The 18585-nt window shown below is 39.9% G+C and overlaps 1 protein-coding gene across 10 annotated transcripts in view; it reads right to left on the bottom strand.

Annotated features, from left to right (window-relative positions):
* Positions 1-18585, bottom strand: part of LOC121961921 (adhesion G protein-coupled receptor L3-like) — a 273036-nt gene that overhangs the window by 71807 nt on the left and 182644 nt on the right. For 8 of the 10 annotated variants that reach the window (XM_088073194.1, XM_088073195.1, XM_088073201.1 and 5 more), the window contains 3 exons: positions 14873-14976; positions 10396-10581; positions 6972-7010 (listed from right to left, as the gene is read on the bottom strand). In XM_088073194.1, coding sequence (XP_087929320.1) covers positions 6972-7010; positions 10396-10581; positions 14873-14976 — 329 coding nt within the window. The remainder of the gene's footprint in view (positions 1-6971; positions 7011-10395; positions 10582-14872; positions 14977-18585) is intronic. The other 2 variants (XM_088073197.1, XM_088073202.1) reach the window with 1 other exon arrangement.

Below are 18585 nucleotides of genomic sequence, written 5' to 3'. Positions count from 1 at the left end.
TCTGTCAAAGTAAGCATGGCCTGTCAATCAGTACAAAAAAACCCCCACACCATTCCTCTCCTTCTTTATCCATCCAAAGTAACCATTTGACATTTTAGGAAACATGCTTATTCACTTTCTTGCTGAGAGACAGATGAAAAGATTGACAGCACTCTCATGCCCGTGTGGTAAATATGAAGCTACAGCCCGTATCCGGTTAGCTCGGGTTGTGCACCCAAGCAGCACACCACAACCATCATCTTAGTCTGTGCAGTTGAGTCGAAGAGGACGTGATGGGGACTTGCTGCTATTTTACTGCTATTAGCACAGTGCCACTCCATCTGTCAAATGTAGCGGCTCAGTCTGCTACAGCAAACTCCCGACCATGTTTTTAGCTACTTTACTTTTCTGTGCTGAGAAAAAACTACATTCTGGTACACTAGGCAATGCTAATTATTAACTGGACTCACTGCTGGAATGTTCCACTTGGAACAAGGATGATGACTGGGCGTGAAAAGCTGCAGTGCACGGGCCATTTATACCAATGCAGAAGGAAGGAAGGGAGAGGTGGACATTAGCGTGTGCTTGGCAGGAATCCAAGCCAACCCGTGCTGTGTGTGCTTCTATCTGTGTGCTGATTGATGAAATGAACTCTGGGTCTGGGAAATTGATTCTGGCTAAGGCTGATCCCCCTCTCTTCCCTTTCTGGCTTGCTCGCTCGTCGGCTTTCTGTGCGTCTCTCCTCCCTCCTCCCTTCCTGTTTTGCCAGTTGGTTCTTCTCACTTGTTTTCTCTCAGTGAAGGCCAATCTCAAAATGGGAAGGAAAAAAAACAACACAAACAATCTTGTTCTCTCTGTCCTCTTGTATCTGACTAGATGTCTCTTGGCACAGGTGAAGCTGTTGCATCATTTCTGTATTTCTTTTTCCTGTTTCATTTGACCTGCTAGCCAAATCCTCTGTCTCCTTTGAAAATCTCTGCAACCTTCTTGTTTAATATTTCATGAAACCTTCTCTCTGTTGTAAGCGGGTGGTTGTGTCTGTATATGTGAGTAACTGAGGGATTACCTTTCTGCTTTTTGTCTTATGTCTCAGGCTTAATCTTACTATTGTGCAACAGCAGCCCTTTATTTATTCATCACCAGTTTCATTTGATAATACTTATATTAGAAACATGCTTTTAATTTTCATGTTCACTCTCTCGTCTGTACAATAATGTCATTTTATACTCAACACTCAGCTGCTCTTGGAACAGAAATACAGTTTTTATGTACTTATGTACTTAAAGTTCACTCCTGCACAGATGTTTCAAACCAGGTCAGTTCTGAATAGCAACATTTTGCTAGTTCTTGGAAGGCTTTTACCTTGACTTTATTTTGGAAAGGAAGTTTTTGACATGTTCTAATTTGATAAACTTGCATTAAAGCTCACACTGCTTTTAATCTGAAATGTGTACAGGGTGTGTTGTGCTTCAGTGAGGTAAGTTAAAGGGACAGTTCAACACAAAATCAAAAATAATTACCCTTCCTCTTACTTGGTATATATCAGCCTAGATTGTTTTGGTATGACATGTCGAGTGTTGGAGATATCGACTGTAGGGATGTCTGCTGGTCTAGAACATAATGGAACCACATGGTACTTGGTTTGTGGTGCTAAAAGCCCCCCAAAAGTTTGGAAAATTTAACAGTAGTGTCTCTTTCCAGGAATCATGACCCGGTTACTCAAGATAATCCATAGACCTTATTATGATCAGTTTCATGAAGGAACTATTTTCTCTCTACCAGACTCGCCAAACAGCAAACAACTAGCACCACCGAGAAAGTTAACTTTACAGCTCAGCAAAGGAGGATGCCATTAATGTTTACATCTCACGCTGTTGCAAGTACGAGCCTCTACTCCATGAGCAGATGTACGCTTCCTTCTGCACAGTGATACTGCTGGAAGGTGTAGGTTGGTGGAAAAAAAACAGTTCCTATATGAAACTGCTCACAACAAGGATTCAGATGTATATTTTTCACGCTTTGAGCCCCACAAACTGAGTGCCATCTAGTCTGATTATATTCAAGAGTAGGCAAACAGCTCTATGGCAGATATCTCCAACATTCGCAACTCACACCAGAACTATCTAGATTGATTAAAAGGACTGCGGGTGAGAGAAAATATATGTATTTGGAATAGCAGAAGCAATTGGAATTAGTGAGTGATAACAGTTTTTTGTTAGAGAAGAAAATGTTTCTTCAGTTGTACAGATGGAATTAGTGCTAGGAAAATTAGCATTAGGAAGAATTTACCCTGAATGGTAATAAGTGCATGTAATTCCACCGCTGCTCAAAACCTTTACCCAGCCTTTCTGCATCTACTATTTGAGCTTTAGGGCTACAGTTGGAGATGTAGGTATTTACATTATGTAGCCAAAGTAAGTGTATGTATGAACACTTAAATATAATCTAAATTTAAAAAAGCCAACTACAGGAAAACTAAAGCATTGTCAAAAGATAACGCTAGATTAATGAACACATACATCAAATCTTGAATGCGAGCGAAATCCCTCCACTCTCTCCACTTTAAACAGAAACAGCTTGCGCAGATTATTCAGGCAGAACTCTGCACTGCAGGCCAGATGAGGAGCTCTCTGTTTATGAGGATGTGGTTATCTTCATCTTTCAACAAATTGACTACCAGGGAAATTTTATCATCTTGTTACATTCGCGAACGAGGAGCCTCCCTCCGTTTCGCCTGCTCTAAGGTCATCCTACGCTGTGACACTCCCCCCTTTGCATGCAAAGGTGTCATTTTAATGAGGGGTCGGAGCTCAATATCCTCCCTGCATCCTGAAAATTCACACTTACTTGGTTCCTACTAAGGCAAAATATATTATTTGGTTCTTTTATGTGTTGAAATAGCAATATTAATGCCATAATATACTCTAAATCCCAAATCTTCTATTTTAAAACAAACTAAATGCCAGAGGAAGAGGTCTTTCGGAGCTTGCGTGTTTGACTTTAGCTTGGTACAAAATGGATGGACATAATCACAGTAATTGGACCATAATGTCACTGCCTATAAACAAGCTGCCATTACTATGACCACAAGGCATAGGAGGCAGGCCGCTATTTTCATCATGTTTGCTTGAAAATCAAAGGGCACAACAGAAAAATATTCCTGCAGGGGAAATGCAGAACATAGGGAGATGATCATTATACGCTTTGTAGCTTTATCAAGGCCAAATCTGTTGGGTGGGATTACATTGGCTATGACAAGTGGCAGATATCACTGTTTATGAACATTGAAGAAAGACTCAAAAGTAGTCATAATCAACGATCGTTTCATCCACACAGAATCAATGTAGGCAGGGAGATTGCTACAACAAGTGAGGCTGTTTGCACTGAAATTTCCTGATGACTCTAACGAGATGAAGACCTCAGTACCAGGTGATCTCAAGTGTCATCAACTTGTTTACCACTTAAACAAGAAAGGAGCCTTCAATCAACATGAGAATCACTCCTCATCTCATTTAGACATCAACCTCAAGCCCTGTGCTTTATATTGGACAACAGCCTCCTTTGCCACAACCACACCTGCACTGGCGCAATCTGCCTTTTCCCAAAGTACTGTTGAAGTCTGTTTTCAGCGCCGTCTCCGAGCAGAGGGACAGCAGAGGCAGGTGCGCCTCTCATTTGCTTTGTATTCCTCTGCTAATCCCATTTATGTCAACCTCCAGGGCCCTGTTGGAGAAAACATTGCCCAATTTCCCTAATCAATGAAAGTCCCTCAAAGGCTGGCAGCGCGTGCAGTCAATGCTTGTGTTTACCTAAGGCCACAGATGTTGCTCCATTATTCCGGTTCGTCAAGTGAAAGCTCCTCGCTGTTGTTTGAATTTGTCAACGCAGCGAGGGAACGGAATAGAGGAGGAGGTGCACAGCTGAGGAGTGTGTGTACAGTCATGTATGGTAATGTACAATACATCCTCCAAGTACATACTACACTGTGGAAACACGAAACCAGGTGCAGGTGCAAAAACACACAGATGCACGTAAATTGGTAGAGGGTATGGATTTGTATGCCATTATTCCACATGGAAACATTTCAAAGATGTGCCTCACAGAGCCACTAGTGTGTCTAGACTCTTAGTCTTTTCTAGAGGAATTTGTATTTAGTTTGGATGTAGTCTATAGTATGTATTTAGTGTTTAAGCATATGTGGATCATTCAAATGTTTTTGGAATCAGGGTGTTTTTCTCTAATTTTAATGTCAACATAGTCCATGAAATAACCAGGTAAAAAACAGGTAGGCATTGTGATCTTCAGAGAAAGTTCAGAGTGAATAAAAATTATGAAATTGAAGGGGACTATTTTCAGCCATGGATTAATACGTACTTGGTGCAATAGTAAATTCAAACATCTGCCCAGCAAGCACAAACACAGCAGCAGCTGCTAACATCCAACACTGACTCCTTCAACTGAACCAAACAAACTCACACAGTAATGGTAATGAATCTGTCTTTGAACGCATTAATTGCTGCTAACTTTTTCTGTGTAATGCTCACAGTTAGCCCTGTCACTGTGTGACTGCAGCCAGGCAAGCTCACACTCCTGCAGCAGTAACTACAACCCATGCACTCTGTCACACTGGGCCTCACACAAGAAGAAATATACAAATTAACTTTATCTTGTTTTTGCTCGTATCCACAATGTGTTCTTATTTTGTCAGTATCCATTGATTTCTAGGAATTACCATTGTTTTCCTACTTTGCTCTTTTCTTAAGAAAAAATTATATGACTGGTTGAGAGCACGTTTCGTAAGATAAGAGGAAAAACAAGTTTTAAATTTGAGGAGCATCTAAAACATGCACTAATATCATTTAACCGAATTTAGATAATGTTTTAGTGTAATTATGATATCCAGATTATTAATTTTCAGGGACTTTACTTAGTGCATTGATCCTAATTACTCTGATGACCAGGGGAGGAATGTAACTAAATAAATTTCTTGAAATACTGTACTAAAGTACAAATCTGAGAAATGTTTACTTTAGTTAAGTATTTTAATCTCATGCTACTCTTTACTTCTACTCCATACACTTAAAAAGGAAATATTGCACTTTTTACTCCACTACTATTATTTACTACTTTGAATATTAAGATTTTTGTGCACAAACCATATAAAAATATACAAGTGCCACTAACATAATTCACAACTTAATTGGCAACAATTTGTTACAATCATGTAATTTATTTTTCATGAAAAAAAAAAAAAAATTACATGGTTCCAGCTTTTCATATGTACTGTATGTATGAGAACATGCAGCCTTTCATTTTAATAATTTTGATATATTAAATGTTATTAAATCTTTTTTTGTGCACTTTTACTTTCAATACTTCAATACATATCCCTGAAATTAAAATTACTTTGTTTAACTTCATTTAACATTAGGCCCACGTCAATTTCACTACTGCAGAAGTTCTTCTTTTTTTCTTTTCTTTCTTGGTGTCATCTCTCTCGTCTTGGGCATGTGCCAAAGTCATAGCACAAAACCTGCCTTTATATAGTGTTTAGGGGGCATTACCTATGCTAATAGATTATAGATGATGAGTGGGATTCATTTTTGTTTGTAGCATGTGGAATTGACCTCTCTTGTATTTTGCCTTACCAGAAATTTTAGAGAAAATATAACAGAAATTCAAGAGAATCTTGCTGCATGAGGCCCAATATGTGTTTCAAATAAAGTACTGTATTGGTATCTCATTAAGAGTACTTGTATGTGTACTGGTATCATACTTTTTAACCAATACCTAGCCCTATGCATGAAACTACAGTACACATATTTATTGTTATGAACTGTCATTCTATGGCATCTGTTGATACAAAAAAAGTATATATATATATATAGGGCGCTACCAGTCTTATCCTATAAGCATCTCACACTCACAAAGCCATCTGCACATGTGAGCATACTCAAGTGTATGCAAACATACATTCCACTCGGATGTCATCTGAGTAATCACATGACTATGTATAGCAAAGTGCCTTCTGACATTTCTCAGAGGAATCAAGGCAAATACGTGTTGCTTTAACATGAGCGCTGCAGAGCATACATATAGAGTATAACACATCTGCCTCTAATGTGCAAATTTACTGAAGCCATCTGTATGGGATAGACCGACAGAGTGTCAACTTTTCCCATAGTTTTCTTGTCAAGGTAGAGACGATTCTGATGACAGCTAAAATGTCACCCCGGGGATAACAAAATCACTCAGTAGCCCGAGAAATAGCTGAGGGAAGCGATAGAGACCCCCCTAAATTAGGACACACATGTATTATGCATTAGGGAGAATCATAACATGCCATGACTTTAGCTGACTTAGTAGTTAGAAGTCGACTTGCTGGTGTAATGAGGTCACTTCTTTTGGCTCTTAAGCATTTGCTGAGAAATGTAGGAGTGTGTTACATGCCTGAGAGCTTCATTTTTGACTGATGCTATCCACTTATGTGGGTATTTCACTGGAAAGCAGTGCTGATGTGATGGTTTAAGGGCGTTTGCAAAATGATTGAGACACCGGAGAAATCCACAATGGATATGCGGCATTTGAAAATAGAGAAATTCTCAGCCTCATGCTCAGGCAGAATGTATTAGTGGAAGAAGGAGGATCCATGACATATGCATGCAGGGGACAATGATGACATATGACTCATAAATGCAGGTTTGAGGCACTTGGATGGAAACGTAATGAATGATATGATACTACTGAAATTTGACCTTTGATTTACAATTTAACACACACACACACACACACACACACATATATATATATATATATATATATATATATACATATGTGTGTGTGTGTGTATGTGTTTATCATGTCTTTGTCAGTTCTTTCCACTTCAAAAGGTCAAACTTCAAAGTATATGGTAAAATTGGTAAAAAATGACAGCATGGATGCAACAATGAGGGAATGGAGAGGAGGTACGGGGTAAAATTTGGTCCAAATACCTGAACATAAAAGCGGCAAGAGCGCTCTCTTTTCTGCAGCTGCAACCCAAAGAAAATGCAAGAGTTAGCAAAAGGTCAACAACTCAAATAATTCCACTTGAACACATTTACACTGTGTGAAATACAAATTTGAGAGAAGTGAGAAAAAAATTAACCTTGCAACAATAACCTCCATGCAAATCGTGTGAAAAGTGGTATATACATTAATTATGCACTATCTTAGAAAAACAGCAGAGACACTTGTGTTAATTAGCACTAAAATAAGACATACAAGGCACGTGGGAATACGCCTATGACACTCTTAAATGTGATTTCAAGGTTAATTTTTTATTTAATTTTTATTTTTCACTTGAGAAATTCATGCGAGAACTCAGGAGAGCTGTTTATCTTTTGAACCGGTGCCACCACTGAAGGAGAGTAAGTGCTGACAACAATTTAGTATACCTGAAAGAAAAAAAAATGACAGGAAGCTCAGGCTCAAAGAAATGCTGTTAGCGCTACATGGAGAGTGGATAATTTTAATTGAGTTCTGATAGCAGCAAGGTAGCCAACTGAGCTACTGTGTGGCTTAACAGCTAGGTTCTGGTACCGTGCGAAATCCCATGCAGATTAGCTCCAAAGAGTACCATTTCCCCATAAAGGAGCCTCTTGCTCTACATCACAGCCCGCTCTTCTGGAAACGCTCCCGTCCGTCCCGTTAGCCAGCTACCCTTTGATCATGAAAACAACACTGATCTCACCGTTTGCCAACCCAATCCTTTCATTGTCTGCTGGCAGAGAGCATTGTGCTTCGCTATCAAAAAAAAAATCTTTAATTCGCTTAGCTCTTTGCAGATTGTGTCAAAATGATTGAACTCAGGAGGTAAACATCAGCTACTGCCAGAGCAGAGAGGAAGAGTTCTGTGAACTCCGGTGTCTCCTTGGAGAGAGCTCTAACTGGCGGAGGAAGTCGAACACATGGGAAAGACATAGGGCCATATTTTCTCCATACATGCACCATACTGCAAAAATAGACATCAGAGGATGGAGATTCATAAATCAAAACAAGTAAGCCTCTGACCTCCTGGATACATTATTGTGGCTTTAAAAGCTGGTTTTTTTTCTCTCAACCCAACTGCTTTTTTTCTTCATCTTTACAAGAGAAACTAAAGACTCCGGCTCCAATCTCGACCGCAGCAGTAGCATCTATCTTGAATGTTCCGTTTTACGAGGAACTTGTTTTTTCAAGAGGTATTATAAACTCTAGTTGCTCCTCAATGTGAATTTACTCATCACATTCCCTTCTGAGGCCTTTTGGCCATCTTTACTGCCTCCCCTCTCCATTGCAGAAAACTGGCACTAAAATCTCAATGGGGACATCTGTGTCTGTTGCGGCAATGAAATAAAAACCGCCCCGAAAAAAAAAAAAGCTATCCGAGAACAGGTGTTCATGTTCCTCTACAAGTGAAGCCGCTCCAGCAAATTAACGAGTGACATTTTGAATTTCACTGATGTTTGCTTTTCTGTTGGCTGCTCAGCAGACAGAAAGTATTATTTTAACTCGCTTTGCCTGAGTGCCCCTCACTGTGCTCGGCTGTGAATTGGGGAGTAAATGCATTAGCTTCAGGTTCAGCAAAAAAAAAAAAAAAAGAAAAAAAAAGAAAAGAAAACCTCTGCATTCCCACAGCTGAAAACTGAAAACTTATCCTGTCCTATTAGTCAAAAATCAAGTGGTGCAAGTGTAGTGCTTTTGACGAACATGACATATGGATAACATCTTTTAAAGTACATCAAAGTTAAATCGATAGCATAATACATGATACAAGAGGAAGGGATATGCCTGAGCTTCCCCACTGAAATTGAAGGAGTATTTTAGTATGCGCTGGACCACAGAAAATGGTGGATATCATTTTATCTGACAGCACTAGGCCAAATAGCAGATCATTAAAACAATACCTACTGTTCAGGTTTGACTGGATTGAAGTCTTGAAGTAGGCAGGTCTTATTTTTGGAAATTTAAAAAAGTTTAGGAATTCAGAATGAAAACTCTGACTGAAACTGGCACTTTTGAGTAAAATCATTCACCTAAAATTTCCTCATTTCACTACTTTGCAACAGTGTGGACAAGCAGGTGAATAGGTCACAACTGTGCAGAGGCCATCTTTATCCGGCCTTTCTCAATCCCAGGGTTTCAAATACGGTTGTTCTTGTGATAATGATGCCAAAGTTACCCTTAAGCATCTTTATGAGATGCACTGGGCTTTCAACTAACTCCAACATAAGCCCATCCATGACGATTTTGACAGCAACTGACTTGGTACAAAGAATGAGAAAACCCCCGATGGGCCGATGGGTCCCACAAAACTGGACTTTTATTCGGGAGACCACAGTTGGCATCCTGTGTGACACCAAAAGTCAATGCTGTTTCAACACAACATTTTGCAATTAATGTACAGTCATTGCTAACCAACATCACACAAATAGTTAGTTCACGCAATCAACTTGAGCTGGGTTAGGGGGAAAGATATTACAACACATATCTCATACAGAGGACTTCCACATCTAAATATTAGGTTTTAGGTATCCTTCTGCATTTGCTCTCCATGTAATTAACAAATGCACATCATGGGATGATGCTGAACAAGCTTATGTTTAGGCAGCAACAACACATGGCAACCAACGGCGGGATTCCAACAAACGCACATGCTGCCACGGATGGTTAGATTTAGGGGAAGGAAACACATGGATAAGCGTTAAAAAAAACCCCCATCACATTCAAACGTAAGCAAATACAGGACTCACGCTAAGCATTTCAAACTGATGCTGTCCTGCCGTATTTCATTCGCACACGACAGGTTCCACCTTACCACACAGTTAAGTGACGCCACCTATCCGTGTATTTGACAGACAGTCGTCTGGTAGTGTATAATAACGCTGAACCAGTTCTGTTTGGCTGCGTTCTCACCTGACACCTTCCAGTGACGTTTCACGCGCACGTGAAAGGTGCCTTTAAGCATCACGCTCTTACATCAGAAACACTAACAAAGTGGCATCATAGTTTGTAATGAGAACGGGCTGGATATTGAATCATCATGAGTCCAGATGCCATTCTATAACAATTTCCTGCTGTTGATGTAAATATTTGAAACGCTAGTTTCCTGACTGAAACATATTTATTGAAAGCTAAACGAGTAGTTTTGTTCCCTAAACCTGACTGCGACCATTTCACAAGATTAGCCAGGTGTTACAATGTGTTTCAGCTGTGCATAACATAGATATGCTAAAAGGTGCCCTGTGCCTCACTATATGATGCTGAGGGGCATGACAAAATGTCGGTATTTCACAACTCCATACGAATGGGTCGTTTTATTTAGCCTGTTAGAAAGTCACAATATTCTTTTGAAGTAAAAGAGAGGAGAATAAAGGGCAGTGTGGTTATTTCTACCTTGTTGAGGCTCCGTGCTGCGCTATCTTTGCCACCAGGCGTAAGGTTCCTCAGCTGCACGTCGAGAAGATCCACCAGCTGAACCATGGCCTTCACCGTGTAGGTGATGTCTCCTGCCTGAAGATTCCGCTTAGTTTGTTCTGCCAACTCCCTGGCAATGACTGCAGCTGTCTCTCCAGCTTTTAGCTGTAAAAATAAAAGGACACAAATACAAAATAGGAGTGAAATCTCTTAGAAAAACATTCTCATTGTGACTGAAGCATTTGAATATCTGGACTGGCTGAGATTTATTCCTATACAGCCAGAGAAACACCCAAACAAGCCTAATATCTTTATTATACACCAACCTACACACTGGAAAACATGGGCAAACGTGACAAATTGTAATATACAAATGTGTAGCCCCTTAAAACGAATGCCGCTAGGCCTATACATTTTCCCCAACTGCTGCTATATTGCACACAATTAATGTGGCGAGACGGTGCTCAGCTGAGTGCACACAGGGGCCAATATTGTATCCGGAAGCAATTATGAAATCATCTATTGAGGGAATTTCCCCAGATAGCCTTACACCTTTATGAAACTAATGGGAAGCACTGCAGCTCAGGGCAGGCAGTGTATATGTTGCACACAGAGGATAGATTGAAAGCTTCTGTGATTTTTGTATCTCGGGATTTATTGGAAAAATAAACATAAATGTTTTTTTTTTTTTCTGAGTATTTCTCCTTTGTTGTTGTAAGACTTAAAATAAGTGGTGTGCTTTATATTATCTTGGAAAGCTTTCTTGTTTTCTTTTGACTTTGCCCCCCCCCCCTTATTTTCTTTCCCAAACATTTATATCTGACACACAGACAACATCACCACACTTGTTTCTATCACATTACTATTTCACTTGCTCTCCAGATGCAATTCACCTGCATGGATAATGTCATTCCTCAAAACCTGAAGTGCTTTGCATGGCGCTCCAAAATATTTGGCAATAAAAGGGTTTAGAGGATGGTGTATTTTTTCACCTTTCCAAAACCAAAACAATGAGACAAAAAGTGTAAGAAATGGATTAAAGAGTGTGACTGTCTACTTTAACTTAAACTGTTATTAGCATTCTGGGCTACAACTGACAATAATAAGCGAGCAATGTAGAAATAAGAAAAGTAAACATATTCAGGCTTGCAAATTCATTGTGCAGTATTTTCCCACTGTAATGGAGCCCTCACGAGAAGCTGTGTTTGATGGGATTTGGGGAAGTTTTCATTCCAGTAACCGCACCCCAACAAACTAAGACGTTTTAGTCACATGTACCATGTAGCTTTGTTTCCAATTGGGAAACTATCCATTGCTGTAAGCGCTCATAATTACAGCCAATTACATTTTCCTAAATAGAAGCACATGGCTAATCACTAAGCAGAATGACATTATTGGATCTTCCAAACAGTGTAAAGGCATGACCCGTCACTGACTGGCTAGTGCTCTTTGCCAGTGGTGTAGTTGAGGGTACATGCAGATATATGGGTTATATTCATCTGAATGTTTACAGTATACCCAGCTATCAACCAAAATGCCATTAAAATACATAGGAGAGTATACCCATTTCTGCCTTGATAACCTACCCAAAGGGTAAACTTCCAAATATCTAACTTGTGAGCTATGGAGGAATCTGTTTATTGGCTAATGAGGCTCACCACAAGCCATGAAAGGTTTGCTCACAAACTTTGTACTTTGCAGTTATTTATGCTGGTTTTCAAATGAGAGAGTGCATCTCTACCTATTAATGTGAAGAGGCACCCCTTGATATCAACCATTACCCACCTAAAATTTTCCAGTCTCTTTTGCCAGACATGTAAATAAATGGGCCTTATCCTATGACATAATTAATTTTTTTCAGTGCATTGCCATATTTTTTCCCACCAAATTATCGGAAACTGGAAATAGAAAATTTCAATGAGTATAGAAGAGACGTAAAAGTCATTTCAAAGTCACTGAAATAGACTGCTAAGACTCAGACTGTAACAAAAGTGTCTTACATGTTGCACCCATACCTATATCTACAACTTGAACATGAATATTATGTAATACTTGGTCTTAATTTTAAGCAGTAAATAACTTGAATGTGTAGTTGGCTCGACTAAATGCAGAACCCCTCTTTGTTGTCTTCCAAAGGTTGGTTACCTCCAAGCTTTTTTACTAATAGACTAGGAGCAGCAAGATGAGCCTCAAAACCGCAGTGACACCAACTAAAACAGGCCCATACTGATTTACTGTGGCATCACCTGCTATCATCGCCTGTGAGTTTATTAGTCAAGCCAATTATGCTGCTTAAATTGGTCTTCACAGAGGTGTATGCAGGGGAACGTGTCTTTGGAAGATGTTTTCCTCTTTTCCCTCCCTGCTCTTGTCTCTTAATGAGGGGAGCTAGGGATGCAAGGTAAATAGCTGTCTCTCTCTCTCTCTCTCTCTCTCTCTCTCTCTCTCTCTCTTCTCTTTCAGGTCATCTGATGTCATATCTTTCTGTTTTTATTCCGCACATCTTCCTCTCTCATTTTGTCTACCGAACCATCTGGTAATGAGCAGTGCCACATACAGGACAATGGCCCTGGAAATAAAATAACGAAGTGCCAGATGGGCATTCCAGATCTCTGACATGTTGATCTTCATTAAAGCCTTTCTGTCTCCGCAGCGACACGGCGCTGAAGTGTGATTCAGCTTTTAAAAAAAGGATTAATAACACTTTTGTTAAAAACACATGCATTACTTGATTGTCTGTTCTTTCTGTTGATTTCACCAAGCAATAATCTGCATCAGTTATTGTACAATCCATGCAACAGCAAAGCAAAACAGCCTCTATAGCAAGTTCCGTAACACATTGCTCTAGTTAATTTCTCCAAACAGCAGCCCGTAGTGGAGCTTTATTGCACCTCTCAAATGGTGCTGCGCTGCACAGAAATGCACCTGATAATTTCTCTCCCTTCTATTTTGTTCCCCAACAGCCATTCTCCATCCATATCTGCAAACTGCCGTTTGTTTAATGGGCCGAGCTTTGTGCCGTTGAGTAGATCATAAGTGTTATAACATGCACGCCTCAGGGCCCTATGAGTTTAAGGGAGAACATTTTCAACATTGCCTTCAATTCATAACCTGGAACCCTGATCCTCACTTGCCGTAACCTTCTCCTCTTTTGATTTGATTCTAATACAGATTTAAACATAGGAAGCTTTACGTGGGGCTTTGCATAATCACTGGCCCATAAAGGTGGAGATACAAATCGTTTGTGCTTGAGAAGTGCGGAATACAAATATGAACGCATATCGTGTCCGAGGAGAGAAAGCGGTCTGAAATACCCACAGCAGTCCATTAGACTGTGGTGCTGTGGTACTGGTTTTCTCTCCGCCCACGTCAAACACACACATACACATAAGCAAAACCTTTCCATTAAGTGATCCCTCTGGCTAATCCACTGCATTAATTGACTAGTTAATAGAAGACAAAGAACAAAAGAGAAAACACACAAAAAGCCCTCTGAGTACAAGGAATATACACACCCTGGGTTTGCTTTGCGAGCTGTGGCAAATGTTACGTAGAACAGGCTAAAAGAGCGCAGTTATGCTAAAAAACATCTCTTGAACAAACTGACACATCAAATGATATTTAAACTCGTGCGAAATCCTTTAAGTCATCTGTGATTTCTGACAAAAAGCAATTAGCAAACAATTCAACTTCACAAGCTCCAAATGATAGCCTATACATTAAGACAGACAACATGTCTCCTCAAATGAAGGTAAAATATACTGTATACGGCCCCTGCTTTCTTGGGCTGGTGAAAAATTTGTATTATATGTTTGTAGGCACCTTCAAGGTTACCCTACAGGGCAGAGTTAAAAAGCAACAGAATAACAACAGATCAATTAAATTAAGAAGACAAAAATAGTTTAAGTTTCAGACCTCCATTTATCTAGCTCTGGACATATTTTGACTTTGACTGAACTTGGATTTGGACAACAATATAAGATTTACACAAGCAACAAACTCTAAACCTGCAAACTAGCTTAGCTTTGCTCGCTTAGCTGAAAACCAGCCTGAGGTGGTTGTCCTTACCACACCGGTACCCTCGGATTGTCTAACTTTCAATTAAGAATGAGGAATTTAAAGACTTAAAAAACACAGGCATCTCAAAACAACAAAAACTAATACTGGACTGTTTTGTCCAAAGAAGTTGGACTGAGGCAAGACTGAATGCGACAGAGAGTCACTATCGCCTCTAAAGGTAAAAATGGTATTACAAAACCAGACAGCCTGGGTCTAGCTGGTTAGCTTACTAATTTTGGTAGATGTGTTTGCAGCACAATGCAGAGGAATATTTGAAATAACATAACAATGGTTACTTTTACACATTCTGTGGATAATAACAGTTCTTTTTTGTGTTAGAATAATTTATAACATACACATGGCACCTTTAGGTAGCACTCTTTGTGCAACTTGTTACCTTCTGGCTGATGAGGTTGACCCAAGGGGAGGTGCAGTTGCTAAAGTCAGGTCCCTGGGGGTCCCAGTATCCCTCTGGACCAACACACATGTATGATGCCACACCTAGAGAGAGAAGAAAGACAGTGGTTTAGTTAGAATAATAACTTTAAATTTATCAGATAAATAGACACAAATGTGTGTAAAGCAAGAGCAGCTGCAGCGATGCCTGTTTTGCAACATGTCTGTCTGTCTGTCTGTGTGTGTGTGTGTGTGTGTGTGTGTGTGTGTGTGTGTCTGAACCATCTTTTGGGAGACAATCAAGTAAACCCACATTTTCCTATTTTTCTTACTCCTTTTCCCCATTATAGAGTGATGGACTACACAATGCTTTCTGTCTTGTCAACTAAAACCCAATTCTGCCGTATGTCAAGCACTTTTCTTATTTGCAAAAAACTTGTCCAAATAAAACTGCGATGTCCCAAAGAAACACAATTCTTAAGTGATTAAATTAATGGATGTAGCAAAATGTAATTGGATGGTTTTATCTTATACTGACTGAAATGAAGTTGCTTCACTTGAGACCAGCCGAGCTTGCCCAGACAGCGTCTGCATTTAATCATTAAAAGTCAGACAGTGTCTGCATGTGTGACAGTTCAACTCCTGCATGAGAAAAATACACCAAAATAGGTGCCAATTAAGTCTGCCATAGCTGAATTCATCACGAAAGGTCAATTAAGCTGCTTTGAGAAAACTGTCTCTGCTGACAGATATGTGGTTTCGAGTGTGACTGTCTGACAATGTTCCATCTAGGCTGCAGTACAAGTATACCTCCAGATATCGAGTGAAATTTAACAGTGCGACCATCACCTGTTTAAGCTCTCTTGCTTCTGTATCCCAAACTTAAACCTTACTAATAAATCAAATATTCTAGGGGTGGACAATATGAAAAACAGCAAGATATTTTTGACCAAATACTTCAAAATCAATATGGTGCGAATATTGTAGGGTTGACCTATGACATATTTGATAAATAACCATGAGCAATTAGGCACAATAGAAGATGCCCAAAAAAGTTTGTTATCTTCTGCACCATCTTTACTATAAGATTGTCAGGAGGGACAATTCCATCGCACGTGTATCGTCCAGAGTGGCTGCAATCAGCTCTGGCAGCTGCCTGGTGGAGATCTGCATTTTGAGTGCGTTTTTCCAGTATTGCAATGAATTTCATGGGTTTTGATGCATTCAAGAACAAAGAATGTCTTGTTCTTACACGTACCTCAACTCAACTTGCATCTATATTTTTCCGAGCTGACATCAGCAAGGCTACATACTGACATTAAACTGCCCTTGCTTGTACGCTTGTACAAAATAAAGGTTGTGTTGGAGGGTGAGACGGCCAGCATTAGCAGATATAAATTTTGATTGACATATAATTTCCTTCCCCAGTCCACCTTGGACAGCCTGGTGTTTGATGGGTTTATAAGATAAGGGACTCGGCATTTCCTCCTATAGAGAGAGGCAGGAGAGGGAGCATGAAAGAGGGAAGGAGTGAGAGAGGGAGTCGGAGGGGTGTAGGGGGAGACAGAGTGACAGCGAGCGAAGTGAGGTAGATGGAAGGGGAGCTCGAGGAACTTTCAAAGAGTGGCAGAGGAAGCTCACACAGTCGTGTTCTGCTTGGCAGTGTCGTCTGAAGAGCAGTGGCTTTGAAGAATAAGCCGAGAGGAGGTGGGGTATGTGTTCCTCTTATCTTGCCATATGACGGCTGTTAGTGAGGTCTCGACGGGTGCTGGTGTTGCCCATTAATGAAGCCTGTACACATGTGTGTGTGTGTGTCTGAGTCTGTGTGCTGATTGATGAAATGAACGGATTTTTATGGGCTTCGAGCCAAATTTCCGGCTATGATGTCACTCCCCAATTTAGGATGACTTTCTCTATGAAAAAAAATCACAACAGAGAAGTTTCAGAGAATTCCCAACAAAGGCACATTTTGCAATTTTTACACATCTGATTTGCATTACCTTTTCTTTTGGGTTTAATAATGTATTGCCACCACTGAGTTGCTTTATTTATGCAACAATACAGTCTGACAGCAGTAACCTACAATATCAAGGTTTTTAGGTTACTTTTTGGTTAAGTTTAAACTTTAATTCTCCCCTCATGATTTATCTCCCAATTTTGGAATGCAGCGAGATGCTAAACCTTACTAAACAAGAGCCTTAACTTAAAATAATCTTTGCGCTTCATAGTCGGGTCTCAGTAAAATATGAGCAGCTGTTTAATCAGCACTTTGATATTCTTACTTTCCGAGGTAATACTTTTATATCTAAAGCAGCCAACATCGATTTTATCTTAATGCACACTTGACTTGATTCTCTTAGTATTGATACAAAGACATAACTGGAACAACATATATAGAAACAAATGGTCTGATGTCTGATACACAAAGCTCAACAGACCTTTTCAGAGTGCCTCACACAAATGCATTTAGCCACTAATTAATTACAGCAATTGTATCCTGAGAGACAGGAAATAAATATGGATGTGCAGTGTACTAGTTACTAGTTTCCATACAGATGCAAAGCTAAGCTATCTTTAGCCTTGCATCACTGAGTCAGGAATAAAGAGTGAGTGAGGGAGGACAGGAAGCGAGACGACGAGAGCTGCAGGGGGAGTGTAAACATAAACAAAACACACACCAGCGACCAACATCAAGGCGAAGATCCTGACAGTAGACTGTCTCCTAACGAGAGTATTGACATCCTCACACAGTGGAGAGAAAAAGACACAACATATATATTTCACGAGCAGAGTTTTTCTTTTTTTCATGCAGGGGAAATGTCTGAGGTTTTGGAAGATTAATCACATAACTGAGTGTGACTATGTGGAATGCCATGTGATGTTATACATTGTTATACTCTATTGACTCTCCACTCACTGTAAAGTGGTAGACCCACCAACAAATTAACAAAAAAACAGTTTGGGCAAATGAAGTCTGGTGACAAGTTTAAGGGGAAATTCAGCTTCACTGAAATTAGCTACCACTAACTTATGTTCCAGTTTGGGCCAAAATTATTGTGAAGATCTGGCAAAAATGGTGACAATGCTACAAAATCAAACAGCTTCATGACAAATAACAAGTCACGTCTTGCATCCACTGACACAGACGTATGAATGGGTGCAGTTTTGGCAGGAACGTGGGCGCTGTGCTGTTGTGGTGAATAAGGAACTGATTGGCGAAAACTCTCAATGTTCCACTTGACCTACATTATAATCTGCACTAATGGTCATTAGCTCAGAGGGTGACTGAAACAATGAGATCTTGGATGTAAGTGGTTCAAATGTTTTCCCTCAAAGGGCAACAACGCCCAGCCTTATATGCCGAGGGATGGATCCAGAGCACATTGGAAAGCTAAATATGTCGTCCATCTGGTCTGAAAATGCCTCAAGATCCGTCAAGTAGAGGTGGAAGATGTGGCATGGGGGAAGAATGTCTGTGCTACCATATTTAAGCCTGATGCCATGACGACTTGGATACAGATTCGTTGTTAAATATGGTTAAACAGATCACCCTCATGTTATCTTCCAAACCAGAGCGATAGTTAAACAGTGCAGACCTCCGCCAAAGCCAGTCGTCCAGTCTTCTTTGATATGCAAAATTGTACACATAACTAATATGCTTGGATATATTTCCAAGACTCAGTAGTGTAATGTGAAAAATAAATAATACTTAGT

The sequence above is a fragment of the Plectropomus leopardus genome, chromosome 23 (genome assembly GCF_026936395.1).
Source record: "Plectropomus leopardus strain MGB_pleo_1.0 chromosome 23, ASM2693639v1, whole genome shotgun sequence".
In the NCBI taxonomy this organism is placed as follows: domain Eukaryota; kingdom Metazoa; phylum Chordata; class Actinopteri; order Perciformes; family Serranidae; genus Plectropomus; species Plectropomus leopardus.
Note: the sequence above shows the minus strand (reverse complement) of the source record. Positions and strands in the feature narration are given on the sequence as shown.